Here is a 17,481-nt window from a genome sequence, read left to right as displayed (position 1 = left end):
TTACTCTGGAATCAATAATTCTATCATACATAGCTGCGAAGATTGATTACAAGGGTTCTAGATAGATCGTCGTAGCCTGGGGCCGAGCTGAGTCGGCCGAGACTTGGGTCCCAAAAACCATGTCCGTCCTCAAAATGCCCCCATGTTCGCCTAGTAAAACAAAACCCGTGAGAAGCATCGTCAACACCCTCCCTCCGTCATTATTGCTGCCCACATAAGGACTATTATTCGTAGCAGGTCTCAGCTGTGAAACCAACTGAGCTCAACCGTTTTTAGATAGCAAATCTCCAAACCGTTCTTATATACGTTTGAAGCTGCCAAGACCAAACCGGGTCCAACTCCAACGCGATGATGGCCCAAAATGCTCGCGTAGCATTATGCAGTCGTTACCAAGGCAACTTGTTGAGATAGACAAAGTCATTCAATTGAATAGTCTTGCCGTATTTCGACAGTGTGACCAGCCACTTAAGCCTTGCGGGATCGAACGGAACCGCCGTTGGTCTTAGCACCGGTAGCGGTAGCACCGTTGGACTTCTTGGGAGTGGTCTGGACCAGGTGAGGGTCGGGGAGAGGAGCCTGAGACATGCGTCGGAGGCTCTGTCGGCCGCTAGGAGCCTTTCCTTGCTTCTTGTAGGTGGCAAAGTAGAAGGAGATGAAGAGGACAAGGTAGGAGCTGATGGTGATGATACCAGAGAAAGCAGCAAACTCCTCGCCAGAGCACTTGCCAGCGTTGGGCATCCAGGGGAAGTAGGTCGAGGTGAAGTAGGTGTAAGAGGCGAAGTAGATGAAGCCGAGATCAATGACGAACTGGATGATCTGGAGGCGGGTAACCCACTCCTTCCACCAGACACGGACACCACGGGCGCTCTGGAAGTAGTACCAGTACATAACGACGTGAACGAGGAGGTTCAGAACGATAGGAACCCAAGAGACGGAGGTGGAGCCGATGAGCTGAGTGTAGCAGAGGAAAGCGGTAGCACCATGGTGGTAGCAGTGGAGGAAGGCTGGAGACGTTAGCTTGGAGCTTTTGCATATGGGGGTTGAAAGACATACTCAGAGGCTTCTTCTTGAGGAAGAGGAAGACGGTGTCAAGGAGCTCGAGGTACTTGGTAAGGTAGTTGAGGTAGTACAGAACGACAAGGGGCTGGGTCCAGCCACCCTCGGAGTCACAGATGGCATGGAAGATACCGCCACGGACAACAGTAGGCAGAAGCTGCTCAATGAAGAGAGCCAGGAGAGCACCACTGATCAGAGTCAGGTAGAGGTTGTGAATCAAGAAGAGACCCTTGAGCTTGAAAGGCTCGCGGTTGCGCATCCACTCGCGACCACCGAAGATGATGCAGTAGTAGATGGCAATGAAGATGGATGTCGACTTGATAGTGGACATGGGAGTCTCGAAAGGCACAAACTTGAAGTCATTGGCGGAGTAGCCGACGACAGCAGTGAAAGCCTTGTCGAAGATGGGCCACAGATGAATACCAAAGGGACGGTCGATGGTAGGCAGCGGCAGCTGCTCGTAGAAGGTAGCGGGAGTCGCAGACATGATGGGCGATTCAATTGATCGTTGGGAGCGACACAATTCGAAACCACGAAACCCTTTATTAGGAGGTAGTAGGAGGTAAACGAGTTACGTATTCGACGTGGCTTTTTTTCTCGAAGACGCGACGACGGCGGGAGGACACGTGAAGACAACTCAAGCAAAGAGTGACAAAGAATGACAAGAAGAAGAAGAAGTTCTCCGGAGAGATGAAAAGTTTAAAGAAGAAGCCAGGTAAACGGCAATTGGGGGAATGCGTAGAATTATAAAAGGAGATAAAAGGGGAGAAGGAGAGTAGAGTTTTAATTGAGGGATGAGGACGGATAGACCAAAAAGGGGAAATTTCCATCCGCACCGCGACCGCTAAGTCGAGTTACCTTGCTCTTGCCTGGCCTGCGCTGCGCTGCTGCACCTGCACTGGATCTCCGGTGCCCGCGGCCACTAGATAGTGGACTCTTGGAAGAGCAACAGCACCTAACAGCGGGCAGCAAAGCAAAGTGAAAGTGGCACCTTGCACCGCACTTTCCTTCCATTGAGGTGCCACTAGTACATCTTTGTAAGGGGCATCTCAAGACTTGGCCCAATCTCCATGCGTTTATGTTATTTCATGGGCATAATCCACCCCGGACACCAAGAACTTGCCAGGCTCGTGCGCCGTTGGGCTATTTTCCTTTAGGGAATCATGACACGCGCTCGCAGGAAGAAGGACCACACGTGTATGCAAGTCCGAGATGAGGTCAATTCAGATGATTTTACCACGTAGTAATCCTGTTGAATTGCATGTGATAGGGACATACATGTAGACTATGCCCCGGGATATCCGACTACAGACCGCAGAAGAGATAGACACGTGATTCAAACAATGCATAGACACGGTAACTGCTAAACACTAAACAAAGATGCGGTGACGCCAGTGCTCAAATTCCCCTGAAGCTTGCCTATGCTTGCTTAGCTTGTGCTTGTACCTGACCGTTAGGTTTGCTTATTACTGTACGTCTGTCTGTCTGACTCTGACCTCCATCTGTCGTGCCTGTCAGCCTGTGCCTGTGTCCTCTGTGGTCCCGAGGCTTACTAGACGCCAAGATTGCGGCCATGACCGGGAGGTGGCACCCAATTGCTATTCATTGGTTATACCAGATTCGGGATAAAAGCCAGTTGGACAATCGTCATTTAATATCCGTACTTCGTATCACGACGATAGTACGTCCACATGTCAACGGCATTCCCGGAACCGATCCGACAAAATAGAGTAGGAACTCTCCTTTGCAGAAGGAGAGACAGGTTCTGTAATTGTTCTGGAAGTTTTTATGAGGTTACTTCTCCGCTGTATATGATGAATCGTGATGGACACTAGAGAGAGAGAAGTCGATCCTTTACTTTATCATTTCATCTCGGGTCAAGCTCCCTGCCAGCGGGAGTATCAGAAGATTAGGCCTTTGGGGGAACAAAATAGTTTAGCCGTTTGTCTCCGGTATAAAGTGGTCTTTATGCTTCTTTATTCTGGCCCCCTAAGCATTGGAGGATAATCTCTCTGTTACCCAGTAGCTCTGCAACATCGGTAATTACCCCATATTTGAATCGATCCGCAACCGTCGATAGACTTAATACTCGTTAAGCGAAATCTTGGTTTAGCCTTAGGGATCCTTTAGGCTGTTTCGAAGAACCATGTTAAGTCAACTTAATTCTTCTTCTCAACTTCTGTCATCAAAATGAACTGAACCACAAGTGGCCGTGCTTTGTGTCATGGTGTGGCTGTCCTGTTCAGTCACGTCCCGCCATGCAGATGTCTACCGGGAGCGTGGGTGGGGGTTGTCATCATTTTAATGTCAGCTCAGCCATTGGTTGCTTGCACTTCCATTCGATTTTCTGTTCCCCAAGTACTGTAGCCTTGCCGATAGAGTGCAGGGCATGGGAAACATGGGAAAGCCAATTGATTCAACCGCCACCTGCAGGTGAATAGACCCAGGTGCTGAAGAAACGCCTTCTAGATGCCCATCCCCGAATTCTGAAATCTCCTGTAGAGTCAGCAATTATGATCGAATTACAGCCTCAGTTTCCCTGTATTTAACTGATAACTGACAGTGACGAATGAAGTGAATTAGAGTAAGCTCTTAAAATACAGTATCTTTACTGTGTTTCTCTCACAAATTACCCATCATCCAAGCATCTGCTGTACAATTCGCACTCAGCTCCACCACTACGCAATCAGGCATAGCTTCATCTTAGTCATCGATCCTCAGCCCATCCTTTGGCCCAAACAACTCTGCAGTCATCACCCGAGCCCGGAAAAAGCCAGCCCACTACTACCTCTACCACCAATACACGACCTCTCCTCCGACAATAGACAATCACCACTCTAACTCTCTCCTCCGTCTACGTCCAAAATGTCCGCCTTCATCCGTGTCGCTCGCGGCGTCCGCGCTGCTCCCATCCGACCTGCCATGCAGCCCCTTGTGGCCCGCTCGGCCGTTGCCCACTTCACCACTTCGATGCCCCGACGAAGCGAGCACGCTGAAGAGACCTTCGAGGAGTTCTCCGCCAGGTAGGGCAATCTTCCGACCCTCAATGGCCTGCCGTCTGCATGGAAGTCGATTTTTCTGGGGGGAGTGGAAATAATTGGATTGGAATCTTTTGCGTGGTTGTCTTGCGGCTGTAGAAAAAGATGCCGCAAAGCCCGCTTAGAGCTCCCTCCCCACGCGATTTTCCCCGAATACCTTCCAATGCAGCCGCACAGGCCTGTCGCGTCACTCAATGGCTAAAATTCGACTTCCTGCAGGTTCGAGAAGGAGTTCGACGGTGTTCAGGATGTTTTCGAGCTTCAGGTAAGTCTGCCCCACGGGGTAGAGCTCGCTGCTTTCCGGCTGGCCCCCGAAAATGTCGTATGACTTTTTTGGCTTATTGATATACCACAGCGCAACCTTAACAACGCTTTCGCTTACGATCTTGTCCCTGCCCCCACGGTGATTGCTGCCGCTCTCAAGGCCGCCCGCAGGGTTAACGACTTCGGTACTGCCGTCCGCATCTTCGAAGGTACGAATTTTATCGACTCGAGCTCGCTTGCCGTCTGCCCAGCCGATTGATGGATGGCTGGCATAATCACATCCCCGATTTGCTAGATCGACAACCCACCTCGAAATCAGCTCACTTTAACTCAACACCTTTGAAAATTCGCGAGCATGTACGATCCTGGACCAATTGCTAACTTGTTATTTCAGGTATCAAGACCAAGGTCGAGAACAAGGGTCAGTACGAGCAGTACCTCGAGGAGCTCAAGCCCCTCCGAGAAGAGCTTGGCGTTCCTCTGAAGGAGGAGCTCTACCCTGAGGAGAAGTAAATGGCGTCATAGTCTCAATATTTCGAGCTCCGTGTAAACTGGATGTTGGTCGAGATGGAAGAGATCAGATTAAGAGGTAGACGGGGGAGTTTGGTTGCGGCAGCCCCAAATCGATTGTGTTATAGTCTCAGGTGACTTGGCAATTCCTGTGTTAATCCCCCAACTTGAAGTACTTTGTATATCCGCCATACAATCTATGAACCGATTGGTGATTTGTTACAATTTCATACCCGTCTCCTTCCAGCTATATCTTCATCTATCTAGGTAAACACGGCATACCTAGGGACTTTGCTTACATCAACAAGCATGCATTGAACAATAAATCACATATTTCGATTGAAATGCAAACATCACAAGTGGTGCTCACTGAAAGCTGGTATTAGAGGCTCTAGCTAACCGATCTGCCGTGCATCATGACGGCCTAAAAACAAAATGATATTAAGGTATTCATTCCTCTTCTAATAACGTATCCTATGCGTCCTACCAATCATAACTCCCGTCACTGAAGAGAGTTCCATCTGGGGTTTTGGTTTTGGCAACTCATGAACTGTGTACCAGGCCCAGAAGGACTTGTCCCTCTACTAGCAGAACCAGCATATGCCCGGCTGGGCCGTGGACTCACTCCAGTTGCTGCAACGCGAGGGCTGCGAGGCATGCTGCCACCTCTTGTGTTCCGTCCGAAACTGTTGATCTTTTGATGCGCAGCGGCCAACTCCGTGTCTTTCTGTTGTAATTGTGCTCGTAAGCTTGCAATCTGCTGTGACATAGCCTGTCTCTCGTTAGAAGCTTGTTGTGCTTGGGCAGCTACCAGATTCGTGGAGGCTTTCTGCTGCAATTGTCCGTTCTGGATCCTCAATGCATTAACCTCGTTCGACAGCTGTGATGCTTTGGAATCAACATCTTGATAACGACTTCTCATGAAATCAACATCTGCCAGGGCGCTTTTCAGCTTGTCTTCCGTGGTCCGTAGCTGCTTTTGTACTGTAGCAAATGCGTCTTCCCTTTCAGCGGCTCCGGGTATCTCCTTCAGACGGCTGATCGTAGATTCAAGCTCCTTTATTTGTTGCTTGTACTTCTCGCCCTCTTTCTGTGCCGCTACTTTGGCACTTTGAGCGGCTGCCTCAGCCTCGGTCCTTTTCTTTTCAAAGACCGTTCGATCCTCAATGGCGGCACGATTTGACTGGCCAATTTTGGACGACATCTTCCGATAGTCCTTATTTTCTTTATCAAGACGGTTGATATGACTTTTCAATTCAATCTCGACTTCGCCAGCCAACGAAACTTTGCGTTTGTACTCGTCCGCCTAAGCATCATTTTAGTATAATCCCATAAGGCACATATCGAGAATCTGACCTGTTCTCTGAGTGAGTCTAGAACTGCGACAGGCACTGTGGTAGTGGCCGCTCTGTTGTTAGCCTCTCCTCGAAGCAATGCGCCGTCAAGCCACTTTCGTGTTGCCAGAGACATCGGAGGGTTATTGGAACCGGCTGGTGGATCACGGAGAGCAAGTGTTCGCGTTCGTTTGACATCCGCTACCTCGTCTCCGTCGCTCTGTACAATAGTCAGTTCTGGTGGCAGATTGATAAGCGGTTCATTACTTACAAACTTCCGCTTAAGCCCATTGCCAGGCAACGATTCTACAGCAAAAAGCAACTGGTTCTGGGACATTGGACTCGCGAAAATATCAAGAACATCGTCTGGTATTCCCTGTGGTTCCCAGTTCGAGGTGTCACTGACGCCATTGAGGTAACGTGCAAATATTTCGGCAACTTCATGTGGCTCGCTGTAGCCACGTTCGGGGTCTTCGAGATAGTGCCCAGCACTGACAGTACACGCAAGCATCGCATTCAGTTCCTCGAGGGGAGATGCGTTCTTTAAGGGTTGAAGGCTAACGTGCTCAGCAGAATAGGTTGTCACCATCAAAAGCACAACCGGTGACTTCCGGCCAGTGCCCGAAGTCAATTGCTTGTGAACATGCGAACGAATGTAAAGATAGTCATAACCGATAACAACGTCGAAGCTGAAAGGATTAAAATCCTCATCCCATAAAGCAAGAGTGACTCTTGTGGCTGACGGAAAGGTCGTGTGTTGACTAATGCTCTCAGCTGAGCATTCAATCTCCGCGAGTTTGGTAACGGCGAATATGAGTCGCATAAGTTCTTGATTGCGAACTACGATAAGAATCTCCCTGTCCTTCTCGTCCAAAGCAGTCATGAGCTCAAATAAGAAATTGAACTTGGGGTTGGAATCACAGCAGAATTTGGCGATGTCGGCGCTGGGTTCTGACTCGAGACTGGTCCCAATGACGTCCGGCGGGAAATCGCAAATGTCGAACAATTTGCCAAAGAGATCATGGATCTTTTGCACAAGCACCTCATCAGGTTGTTCGCCAGAGTCGCCGGTGAACAGCCCGCTGAAAGCCTGGATCTCAGCCTTATAGTCCTTTATTATTGCTCCATAATATGGACGTTTACTCGCTTGCATTGGAAGAGTGATGATATGTTGAGTATGATCTTCTCGTTCAGATGACTGAGACGAGGTATCAGAGTCTTCTTCGGCGGGAATTTGACCCATTGTGATTGAGGGACCAGAGCTGTCAACCTCGGAGGGTACTGTGCCCCGGTTCGTGAGATTCAAGGTGCGAGTAGGCTCTAGGGGATCAGCAGCCCTACTTATGGCTGCTGGAGAGATGGTACCAGGTGGTATTATATCATCAGGTTCTTGACTCATGAGAGAACGGGTAACAGAATCCCCCGTGCTGCTGAACGCGCGAGAGAGGAGCTCTCTCATGTCGTCTGCAGCCGAGCGATGAGGATTTGCCATGATGGACGCCGGCGAGATTGAAGGCGCAGGAGCCTCTGGTGTGTTCCCCAAAGCTTCTGGTTTCCAAGGGTCCACCGAGTAGGCTGGCTGTGTTTGTATGATAGCTTCAGGAGAACTGACGACAACATCGAGACCGGTTGTGCCAGCACTATTCATGGGTTGATGCTCATTTGGAGCTCCATAAGACGATACATCTAGGCTCTCCTCTTCGCCAGCTGGAACCAGTATTGAATCCGCACCAAAATCCACAAAGCTTTTGAGCTCATCGGCTGCTGAGCTCCGTGGCCGAGAATGCGAGCGTTCCATTTCTTGAATTTTTGAAGGTGGTCTGAGTGGCTCAGAAGGCGGCTCAGATGCACTGCCGGTTTGAGATGGTTGTTTGGAACACCGTTCTGTTCCGCAATTGATCCTTGGTCTGTCCTGGACCGACTGAGATCCGCTGCCAAACTCTATCTCTTGACTAATGGCGTGTCCTCCAGGCTGAAATGTGGAAGTCTGTGATTGTGGCTGGGCCGCCTGCGGCTCTACCAAGTCTTGATCTTCGTTTTCGCGGGGCCCGTATTGTGTGCTTACAGGACCAAATGTAGTATTCGCCGCTCCAGTGGATTCAAGCTCTGACAGCGAGCTTGAGATAATAGGAGACTTGTGCAGGTCTTGAGGCTGCGTGAAGAAGATGGGTGTATTCTGGGTGTTATCAGGAGTGAAAGATTTCTGAAGGGATGCTGTTGCCGTCCTTTGTACACGATCAACACCTTGGCCAGTCGGTAGGGAGTCGTCCAACGTGTCTTCCCTGATGAGTGAAGCTAGGCGTGGCTGATCTGGTTGGCGAGAGGGAATATCCGAGTCAGTTGTGGCCGAGTCTGGAACGACTTCGACTTGGGAAGCAAAAGGGGTGAACTGGGTCTTTTTCGATGCCGGCAAGGTCTGAAGCGCGTTGGAATGCGATCCCGCAGACAAGCCTGAGCACTCCTGGGAGTCTGGAATGACACGACCGATCCTACTGCTTGAGGATGGCTGTTCTTCGAGTTGTGCGGTGTCTTCCGGAGGGGAAGGCGATCTTTGAGAAGGCTTGGGATCGAAAGTACCAGCCTGTCCCTGGTTTATGGACGGGTGAGAACTGATGTTGATTCCCGATCGCTGTGACTGACCTATATTACTGTCTTGATCACCCGCAGAGGAACGATAGCTTGAGGCGCTTCCCTCTAAGCCGGTTCTCTGGGTACTATAAGTGTTGTGCTCCGAAAGAGGACTGACAGTGGCTTCAAAGGCGGGAATATCTACCACTTGCTGTCCGCTCCCAGAACGTCCGTTTGTCAAAGTATTGTCTTGTGTAAGTTGGACAGAAGGGTTATAAGAGTCTCTACTATTTGAGATTTCTTGACTGGTTTGAGAGTTCGCAGTCTCAAAACTTTGATCTTCTGATGAAGGCGGGATGATATTAGTGTCTACGTGATCGTGCGACAGTTGTCCAGGGTCCAGATTGGACTCAGTGTCTTCGGAAAGATGATGGTCGTGGTTGCTGTCGTCGTGGTGAATATGCTGGCTATCCTCGAGTAATTGGCTGCGGATAGAGTATTCGATCTCACTATCGTCGAGTTCTAAATCCTGATCCACTTGACTACTATCAAGCTCCCGTTGTCCGCTGTCAGAATGGGAAGGGCTATTGATTTCTGATCTGGCAATGTCTTCCTCTTGTTCGCCAGTCTCAGGATGGCCTGGTGTTACTAGTAGTTGATCAACAGGGTCTCCAGGGTTATCTGATTCCTGTATACTAGCTTGACTTTGAAAGTGTCTGGGATCCCATTGACCAGATAGATCTTGAGAATCAGGGATGGTGTCTTGGCTCAAATGTGACGCAAGCGTTAGACGTTGGTCATCGTCTTCAAGATCTGATACTCTTTGCGAACTGGTATAGACACTTTGGTATTCAGAAGGATCAAAGTTATCAGACTTACGCAACACAACGGCAACCTTTTGAACAGGTAGCGCAAAGGGTTCGTCCAAGCCTACAGATTCGGCATCAACAGATGAAGCTGAGATGATTGACGGCACTGGCTCTTCTGACAATGCGGGTTCTGGTTCAGCTCTGCGACTGTTTCTTGTTCGCATGCGTTGGCCACGAGAGTCGGATGGAGAGCGATTTTGAAGTGGTTCATCAAGAGTCCAGGGCTTCTGTTTTTCATCAAACTCAACTGGTTCAGCTTGAGCAGCACGAGGTGTTAGATTCCGAAGTCCTCGTCGGCTCCTTCTGTTCTGGCGCTTAGCCTCACGTTGTAGCTCGACGCGCTTCCTCTTGTCCTTTACTTGCTCCCAGTCTTTCAAAGCGTCGTCATTCAGATTCTCGGCCTGTAGTCAGTCAGCAAAAAGTTCTTATTTCAGCAATGCTACGGGACAACCAACTAATTCCCAGGTTGGCTGATATGTTTCTTGATGGCTTGGTACCCAATCGACTAGATATTGGTGTTTCGTTTCGCCGTCTGAACCCTCTTCAAATCGTTCATCAATGACTGCACGAACGGAATACCAGTCTCTCTCTAAAACAGTGTCTGAGTCCCTGTCTGAGTCCTCAATCTCTCCACTGACTTGATCTGGATTTCTGGCTGGGACTGGCGATTGTGGACTACGTTGGGGGGTGCCTGATTTCCTGCGCTTGCGGGCAGACGATGGCACAACGTAATCCGCCTCACTGTCCTCTTCGTCCCTCTTTCTCTTTGATTTGCGATTTAAAGAAGACCTTTTGCGTGTTTGTTTAGAAGGGTTGGTTTTGCGCGTCTTGACCATTAGTACGGCAGTCAATCAACGTGCACGCACAGGAGTAATGGTAGGAAGCCTTGAGGGGGACAGGGGCGACCACTGCTGTAACTTATAGTCGCAGCCCTGGCCTCGAACAACGACACGTTCAGACCTGCGACAAGACCTTGCGATGATCTGTTACAGATCTACGCTTGGTATAAGTCAATACTATGCGCGCGCGGCGATAACGAGGCTATCCAACAGGAGCTCGGCTGATGTTTTGGGGAATGTCGTCCAAGTCCCACTAAACTGCACGTGATTGTCGTTGAAGGGACGGGTGATCAGGGTCCAAGCCAGAGGGGCCAAATTCCAGTTGATGGGGATAAGAAACTAAGTTAGTGGCCGGGGAGCCAACTGTAGCAGATGTTGAGTGCTGTAGCAGTGTAAGTGACAGGGATGCGTGTGAATCCAGGACCGGACGGACAAACTGTTTTGATCAAGTCAGGTAGGTGGAGATGAATAGTGGAAATATTTCTGTAATAGCTTGAATGGATGAAAGGAAGAGAAGGGTAAGAGTAGATGTTAACTGTGCAGGCAAGTCGTGAAGTGAGAAGGGAGCCCGGAGTTATTGGGCCTTTGTTTGGGGGAAGGTGCCTTGTAGGTGCCTTATAGGTGCCTTCCTTTGTCGAAGTGCTAGAAAGTATCAGGGAAATTGACTCCTAATGGAAGGTTCAGGGTTCATGAACATACATGGAGGGAAGTCATAAATATAAGAAGCCGAAATAGAATGAACTGATCGCCTCACTTGTTGGTCTCTGACGGTCTCTGGTGGTTTCCTGCTTGTTGTTTCTCACGAGACCTTTGTAGCTTGTGCAATCACTCGGTTTGGTGGGCTTTGCGCCAGATCAGTTTTCGCCCTCTCGCTGTTGTGAATCTGTGTAATTGAATAGCAGAGAAGTAAAACAAGTAGGAAGTGATGGAACCTAGCAACCTAAAATATGTTTGGCACTCTACATGGACGTTTGTAAGTTACCATCCTTAAACCAATCATAGATATCAAGCAGTTTGGATACCTGCTACATGCAGCTTACCGTCGACTGGAAACACAGCTTATACCATGCGTTGTCCAGAGCAAAGGCAGCAAATTATTTTTCTAAACGGAGAGGCAATACGGATAACCCGTATGTATTGATTCTAGGCTTCATGTTACTAACATCGAAAATATCTAGAGTTCCAGCTCTAGGGCTTGTTGCAAGGAGTAGCCTACTCTTACATCCATTACAGCATATATCCAAAATACCTACAAGAGGCACCTACCTAGGTAGGTAGGTACTGATTCAGACGGTGTATAATGGATGAGAGCATGGAACTTATGGGACTCTGATGCAGGCGCCCGAGCAGTTAGGCGCCAGAACATTGACAAGCTGTACTGTAGCTTAGAGCCACTCCACTGTGTTGTGCCTCCACAGGACTGGCGGTGTTGATCGGGCCGCCTGTAGCGTCCAGTACCAGAGTAGACCAGGCATCTGACTTTAACGGGTTCACATTTCATACCATTACTACTTGGTTTCATCAACCAACATCCCTTCATCAGCTGGCGATTATCTCTCCACGCGTATCAATTAAATCGAGAAAACTATTAGAAAAACTTCAATATCTGACAAGACTTTTCTCGCCCTCCAGGATCATGGCGGCGCGCTTTTCTGTTCAGCCCATTGGTCGATTTGCTGGTGAAAGCCAGCCTGTCAAAAGACCCAAGGTGCGTACTTCAGCTTGTATAAGTTGTGATGAGCTTCCATATTGCATTCGTCGCTCACTTTTTTTCGTCTCTTCGTGTACTCATATCCTCTGCAGGAGTTTGCCTGCTTCTCTTACGACGATAACCATGAGTTTCATCTAGACGACTCTTCCCTCAAGTATTACTACACACCACGGCTAGGGGCAGATCTTTCCAAAGGATTCGATACCTTTGAGAAGCTAGACGACACCGGAGATGACCACCTTGACAGTCTTCTCAAAACTATCATTGCTCATGAGCAAGAAACGGGTAAGAAGATAGATGCTAATGTTGTTACATGGAGAGGAATGATGACCAAGGTCAGTTGACACCTTCAATAAGCGACGTTCAATTTCTAAATATCCTTCGTAGATCATGGCCGTCCCTTTTGATCAGATGGATGGGTGAGTTCGACCGTCGGCTTTTGTTGTTTCAGTTTGACTTATTACGCACGAACAGCTTCGAGATGAATGCCACTTTATACCAAGTATGCCCAAGATGACGAGCCCCCTATACCACCGAATAACGTCACTAACGTATACTTCTTCTAAGGATTGCATGTAAGGATCCCTTCATTCGGTCATTTTTGTATCGGTGATTGACTTGTAAAGCTTCATTGAAGAGAACAACGCCTACAAGATGGCTTCCAGATCCAATGAGGGTAACAACAAGCGCAGAAGAGGGCCACCGCTAGAGGTCATGCAATTTTGGGGTATGGCGGTTCTTTCTCAACGATGCGACCATTTCTGACATCTACAAAGGGTACAAATTCGAGACGCTGTCAACTCTGCCAGCGCCATGGGCAGAGACATCTCGCGAGTTTATCGAAAACCGTGAAAACGAGGTCGTCAACAACAAGGCCCAGTACTGTTCCGTAGTCCGAACAGGTATCGGTAAATCAGTTCTCTGCCTTGGTGGTGAAGTTGATGCCAGTAAGTGAACCCATCAAGCCTTCTTCTCTCCTAATTGACATTCGGCAGTCTGGGACTCCAAGCCCGAAGAAAAGGGCAGCCCTATCAACTGGGTAGAACTCAAGACATCGGCCGAGATTCGCAACCAGGGTGACATGGAGAACTTCAACCGCAAACTGATGAAGTACTGGATTCAGTCATTCCTTCTCGGCGTACCGCGTATCGTTGTTGGGTTCCGCACTCGTGATGGTATTCTGGTTGAGGCAAAGGATATCGAGACGCATCGCATTCCTGAGACGGTCAACTCTTACCCAAACCCCAAGTGGAACGCCGATATGTGTGTCAACTTTGCCGCCACTTTCTTGGAGTGTAAGTCTACCGCGTGTAGTCAGATAATGAGGCTTTTGTTTCTAACATCATGGTTTGATAGGGCTATCGGAGAACATCACCGATGAGGGCGTATGGAGAATAAAGCGCGAGCCTCAGTCACCTACGATCGAACTTTTCAAGGTGGAAGAGACGGGCCACGGCGATATCTTGTCAGACGAGTTCAAGAACTGGAGGATCAAGCTGGCTCTTGGGCCCAGTAACGAAAGTTGATAGTCAAGCGCTCAATTGCTGTATCATAACTCTGGATAGGATAACTTTTCTACAACCTGTCACGTTGAATAGAGAACTTTGAAACATTTTCATAATGCGTTTCATACATCCAGTCTGTACCTGTATCTGCCTATTTACTTGTCCATATCGAAACCACATACAATGCATTAAACAATCAAAACAAGAGTTGCCTCCGTACCTCCCATATTCTTAGAAAAAAGAAATATGCCCTTTAACGCCTTGTGCACGCGCAAAACTAACCAAAAAACAGGACGCAAAACAAAAATAGCAGACCATGCCGATGAGATCATCACTAAGATATCATCACATCGTAAGCACCATGCCAGCCCGGGGTCATTAAATGCAGATGAAAATGCGACACCAACTGAATCCTCCTATGACTCGCTTTTATCCTTGATGCGGGAAAGAGCAGAACCAAATGCAAAATAATTAGTACAAGAAAATCTCGTACATGAATCGTACAGTAGATTAATGCAAAGGGGACCATGATCGCTTGGGTTGTGTTATGGTGTAAAGTCGTTCATCGTTGATGAGGGGGTTGGGAAATTAAACGGCAGGCCATCGAAGGCGAAGACCGTCAGCCCAGCGTGAGTAGAGCACGTCGGAGAGCTGCTTGCAGTGCTCCATGCCAGACCTGGCTTCCTGTCCGGGGTACTTGTTCTCAACAGCTAGCTTGTCCTTGTCAAAGTCTTTCTCGTACATCGTAGGAGTATCGGCATGACGGCGTCGGTGGCTGCGAAGATGAGGGTTGCTAGAAGCCATAACGAGCTTGGCTGGACTAGCCGCAGGAGTGGTGTTCTTGACAATCACAGTGCCCTGGGGGGTTCCGTCGTCTGGGATTTTCTGGACAGGCTGTCGCAGGATTGATGCGCTGAGCTTGTTGTCTTGAGCCATAGATGATACCATACTAGTCATGAGATGGTAAGCTCCTTCGGGATCAACTGCATCCAAGGCCGCGAATGCGTCTGATAGTTTCGCCAGGGCTTCTCGCTTCTGCATGGCAGAGGTTTGAGCATGCAGCTCGGCTAGAGAAGGCTCCACGGCCTTAGTATACAGTCGACGTCCAAGAACAGCCTCTTTTCCGTATGGCTCGATGGGAGCGTTCATGGGAGGAGAATTTTCGTCGCAAAAGACATCGTCAGACGATGTTGGTCGGCCACCTTGGCTTGAACTGTCTGAGGGTACTCTTCGGAAAAGACGCATAGTCGATCCAGAGTTGCCAAATGACATGTCGGTCTGAAGGGGCCTTTTGGGAGCAATGGAGCCTCGAGGAGAGCCACTAGTTCGCGCTGATGTGGTGCTTTGAGCGATAGATGACCGTCGGACAGTCGACTTTCGAACAGTGCCGGGCGCGGGAGAGGTTCCTCCCAGAGGACCATCCTTGACATCCAGCTTCTTCATCGCCTCTTCAGCGTTGAAAATAGACGATGGCTTCCGGTGCTGCTTGATCGTTGGCCTCTTGGGTGGAGGTGCGACCGACTTTACTGTATCAAAGACCCATTCTCCTTGCTCGTCCTTAGGAGTCATGGTCTGCAGGGTCTCTTGGTAGTAAATCGGGTGCTTCTGTCTGTTCTGGTTGGCATCCCACATTTGTCGACGGGCGATAAGTTCTTGTAGGGCTTCAACCTTGCCGGCATTGCGGATGAAACGGTGGCGCAGGAGGTCCTTTGCAGTTGGACGACGGTCGTAATCCTTGGTGAGACATTGGGCGATGAAGTCCTTGAAGTCCTTGCCGAAGTTGCCCTCCAAGCGAGGAGCAGGGTTCTTGGGGATATGGAAAAGGACCTTCATTGGGTGGATGTGGCACAGGGGAGGCTCTCCGTTGGCCATCTCCATAGCTGTGATGCCCAGCGACCAGATATCAGCCTTGAAGCTGTATCCGTCCTGCTGAATAACCTCCGGGGCCATCCAGAAGGGTGTTCCAACGAAAGTGTTTCGCTGTGACTTGATGTTGGTCAATTGAGCGGCGACACCAAAATCAGCGAGCTTGACTTTGCCGGTCTCGGAGAGGAGAACATTAGCAGCCTTGATATCTCTATGGATCTTGCCTTCATTGTGTAGATATTGGATACCCAACAACAGTTCACGACAAATAATGGCGATATGTGTTTCGCTGAAGTTGGCGGGTTTTAGCTATTCCCGGTTAGCAATTGAGTGCCGTATCGCTGGGTTTCATTTCATGGAGGTGAGACTTACCAGATCCAAACAGGATCCGCCGCCGAGATACTCCATGACAATCCATAGCTTGTGACCTCGCAGAAAAGATCCCTTGTATTGAGTAACGTAGGAACTTGCGCATGTGCTCAACACAGCGATTTCTGCCTGGATATCTTGAATATCATCGTCGTTGGACTCAAGGTCGATCTGTTGACTATCAGCTGGTGGACCGGGCAACCGAAGTAATGATGGGCTTACATGTTTGATAGCGACAGTTTCGCCAGTTGCCTTTTCGATGCCTTTGTAGACAACACCAAAGCTTCCCCCTAGAAGGAGATTGTTAGTTGATTTTTGTTTTTGGGTGCAAGAGCTTCAAACTTACGGCCAAGCTCCTCGAGGACCTGATAATGCTCAGCAACGCCTTCGTCAGCCATTGTGGATCTACGTCATACAATGTCGAGTCGTTATTTGGGATTCGCGCTGCTCAAGCAGAAGAGACAACGATATGAAGCTGGATGGGGATAGATATGGTGTCTGCTTGAAGGAAACTCAATTGAAATTCAAAGTCGGAGTTGGAGTTTATTAGGTGGTTAAAAGTCATGCGGGTTGTATGTCACGGTAGTCCTGACCGTTGTCTGGGAAGCGGACCCTGTCAAAAAGCTATAGCCAGCCCCTGGCTTTGTTTACTTTGAGCTTGATTTTTTGGACAGCTACCGGCGCTATAAAAACGGTCAGCCCGACAGTGACGTAAAGGTTTAGGTCAAGCAACTATGAAGAATTTCTCAATTGGGATATAAAAAGATTCCAGATATTTGAAAGTTGAGGTTCTAGTTCTAGTTCATGATAGTGTTTGTCCGAGAGAAAGAATGTAGCTTCGTGGAGTCGTCTTCCATACCAACTGCTTCTAACATGGTCTCTCATGACTATCCACGCCTTGCAGCTTGTGCCGCCCTCAGTGGAGAGCTGGGCCCCTCCCTCCCTGTCACTTTTAGCTTGTCATCCCCTGTAGGCAACCCTGGCGCATATCCTAGCGCCCATGAGTGTTTGATGTTTTATCACCAGACAGAAAAGAGATGACTGAATTAAATCTACGTTGCAGTGTATCATTCTCTTCGTATGATTACATGATCTTAACTTTATGTCTACCTTCATCATGTCTAGTGTTTTCGTGCCCTCCCTCGAACACACTAACGCAAGGTACCGGCCGGATCGAGTGGAGGTAGCAACGGAAAAGACTCTGTTTTCAGGCACAAGAAAGTTTGGAATTGGACAAGACTGTTGTCGGGCTTTGCATGACTTGCTGCACTCAAAGACTGAGACTTCTTTTGTCAATTTTACTCTTTATGAGGTAAAGCTGCGTCTCAGAAATTACTTGAGTCTTGGGGTAGAAAGACACTGTCACACGACTGACGATTGTCATGGACTGGGCTGTTACTGTCAGTATTAACTGTCATTCAAGATCGATCGTCATATCACATCACATATCACGCCGTTCAAGATCTTGTAGTACTGGAAAAAGTAATCAACAGAGGTTGGGCGTTATCAATAAACTTCTTCCTGTGGAGTCGTTATCGAAATGACAAGATTG

The 17,481-nt window shown here is 48.9% G+C and overlaps 5 protein-coding genes across 5 annotated transcripts; 2 read left to right on the top strand and 3 right to left on the bottom strand.

Annotated features, from left to right (window-relative positions):
* Positions 1 to 179: 179 nt before the first annotated feature.
* On the bottom strand, positions 180 to 1,691 carry B0J16DRAFT_106988 (GNS1/SUR4 family-domain-containing protein). The gene is made up of 2 exons (XM_046121372.1): positions 1,054 to 1,691; positions 180 to 1,004 (listed from the first exon to the last, which is right to left on the bottom strand). The coding sequence occupies exons 1-2, from the start codon at positions 1,541 to 1,543 to the stop codon at positions 466 to 468; spliced, it is 1,029 nt and encodes a 342-aa protein (XP_045984965.1). The 5' UTR covers positions 1,544 to 1,691; the 3' UTR covers positions 180 to 465.
* Positions 1,692 to 3,769: 2,078 nt separating this feature from the next.
* B0J16DRAFT_338698 (cytochrome c oxidase subunit VA-domain-containing protein) lies at positions 3,770 to 5,210 on the top strand. Its single transcript, XM_046127470.1, has 4 exons — positions 3,770 to 4,079; positions 4,314 to 4,359; positions 4,450 to 4,567; positions 4,753 to 5,210. The coding sequence occupies exons 1-4, from the start codon at positions 3,922 to 3,924 to the stop codon at positions 4,869 to 4,871; spliced, it is 441 nt and encodes a 146-aa protein (XP_045984964.1). The 5' UTR covers positions 3,770 to 3,921; the 3' UTR covers positions 4,872 to 5,210.
* A 12-nt stretch (positions 5,211 to 5,222) lies between these two features.
* Positions 5,223 to 10,689, bottom strand: B0J16DRAFT_284965 (uncharacterized protein). Its single transcript, XM_046124036.1, has 4 exons — positions 10,095 to 10,689; positions 6,474 to 10,040; positions 6,225 to 6,422; positions 5,223 to 6,174 (listed from the first exon to the last, which is right to left on the bottom strand). The coding sequence occupies exons 1-4, from the start codon at positions 10,473 to 10,475 to the stop codon at positions 5,371 to 5,373; spliced, it is 4,950 nt and encodes a 1,649-aa protein (XP_045984963.1). The 5' UTR covers positions 10,476 to 10,689; the 3' UTR covers positions 5,223 to 5,370.
* A 1,278-nt stretch (positions 10,690 to 11,967) lies between these two features.
* Positions 11,968 to 13,793, top strand: B0J16DRAFT_338694 (RAI1 like PD-XK nuclease-domain-containing protein). Its single transcript, XM_046127469.1, has 9 exons — positions 11,968 to 12,186; positions 12,282 to 12,524; positions 12,577 to 12,608; positions 12,664 to 12,691; positions 12,757 to 12,764; positions 12,816 to 12,916; positions 12,966 to 13,136; positions 13,185 to 13,484; positions 13,546 to 13,793. The coding sequence occupies exons 1-9, from the start codon at positions 12,115 to 12,117 to the stop codon at positions 13,713 to 13,715; spliced, it is 1,125 nt and encodes a 374-aa protein (XP_045984962.1). The 5' UTR covers positions 11,968 to 12,114; the 3' UTR covers positions 13,716 to 13,793.
* A 107-nt stretch (positions 13,794 to 13,900) lies between these two features.
* On the bottom strand, positions 13,901 to 16,493 carry B0J16DRAFT_284962 (kinase-like domain-containing protein). The gene is made up of 4 exons (XM_046124035.1): positions 16,276 to 16,493; positions 16,152 to 16,219; positions 15,933 to 16,100; positions 13,901 to 15,869 (listed from the first exon to the last, which is right to left on the bottom strand). The coding sequence occupies exons 1-4, from the start codon at positions 16,325 to 16,327 to the stop codon at positions 14,283 to 14,285; spliced, it is 1,875 nt and encodes a 624-aa protein (XP_045984961.1). The 5' UTR covers positions 16,328 to 16,493; the 3' UTR covers positions 13,901 to 14,282.
* Between the last annotated feature and the right edge of the window lie 988 nt (positions 16,494 to 17,481).

Source organism: Fusarium flagelliforme, assembly GCF_020744385.1.
Source record: "Fusarium flagelliforme strain FIESC 12 MPI-CAGE-AA-0113 chromosome Unknown B0J16scaffold_3, whole genome shotgun sequence".
Classification (NCBI taxonomy): Eukaryota; Fungi; Ascomycota; class Sordariomycetes; order Hypocreales; family Nectriaceae; genus Fusarium; species Fusarium flagelliforme.
Note: the sequence above shows the minus strand (reverse complement) of the source record. Positions and strands in the feature narration are given on the sequence as shown.

Coding starts and splice junctions, on each gene's coding strand:
- B0J16DRAFT_106988 (XM_046121372.1), bottom strand. CDS start 1,543: ATGTCTGCGACTCCCGCTACCTTCTACGAGCAGCTGCCGCTGCCTACC. Junction 1,005..1,053: donor CCTCAAGAAGAAGCCTCTGA/GTATGTCTTTCA, acceptor TAACGTCTCCAG/CCTTCCTCCACTGCTACCAC.
- B0J16DRAFT_338698 (XM_046127470.1), top strand. CDS start 3,922: ATGTCCGCCTTCATCCGTGTCGCTCGCGGCGTCCGCGCTGCTCCCATC. Junction 4,080..4,313: donor TTCGAGGAGTTCTCCGCCAG/GTAGGGCAATCT, acceptor GACTTCCTGCAG/GTTCGAGAAGGAGTTCGACG. Junction 4,360..4,449: donor AGGATGTTTTCGAGCTTCAG/GTAAGTCTGCCC, acceptor GATATACCACAG/CGCAACCTTAACAACGCTTT.
- B0J16DRAFT_284965 (XM_046124036.1), bottom strand. CDS start 10,475: ATGGTCAAGACGCGCAAAACCAACCCTTCTAAACAAACACGCAAAAGG. Junction 10,041..10,094: donor ATCAGCCAACCTGGGAATTA/GTTGGTTGTCCC, acceptor GACTGACTACAG/GCCGAGAATCTGAATGACGA. Junction 6,423..6,473: donor ATGGGCTTAAGCGGAAGTTT/GTAAGTAATGAA, acceptor ACTATTGTACAG/AGCGACGGAGACGAGGTAGC.
- B0J16DRAFT_338694 (XM_046127469.1), top strand. CDS start 12,115: ATGGCGGCGCGCTTTTCTGTTCAGCCCATTGGTCGATTTGCTGGTGAA. Junction 12,525..12,576: donor GGAGAGGAATGATGACCAAG/GTCAGTTGACAC, acceptor TATCCTTCGTAG/ATCATGGCCGTCCCTTTTGA. Junction 12,609..12,663: donor CCTTTTGATCAGATGGATGG/GTGAGTTCGACC, acceptor ACGCACGAACAG/CTTCGAGATGAATGCCACTT.
- B0J16DRAFT_284962 (XM_046124035.1), bottom strand. CDS start 16,327: ATGGCTGACGAAGGCGTTGCTGAGCATTATCAGGTCCTCGAGGAGCTT. Junction 16,220..16,275: donor GGTCCTCGAGGAGCTTGGCC/GTAAGTTTGAAG, acceptor ATCTCCTTCTAG/GGGGAAGCTTTGGTGTTGTC. Junction 15,870..15,932: donor GCGGATCCTGTTTGGATCTG/GTAAGTCTCACC, acceptor AACCGGGAATAG/CTAAAACCCGCCAACTTCAG.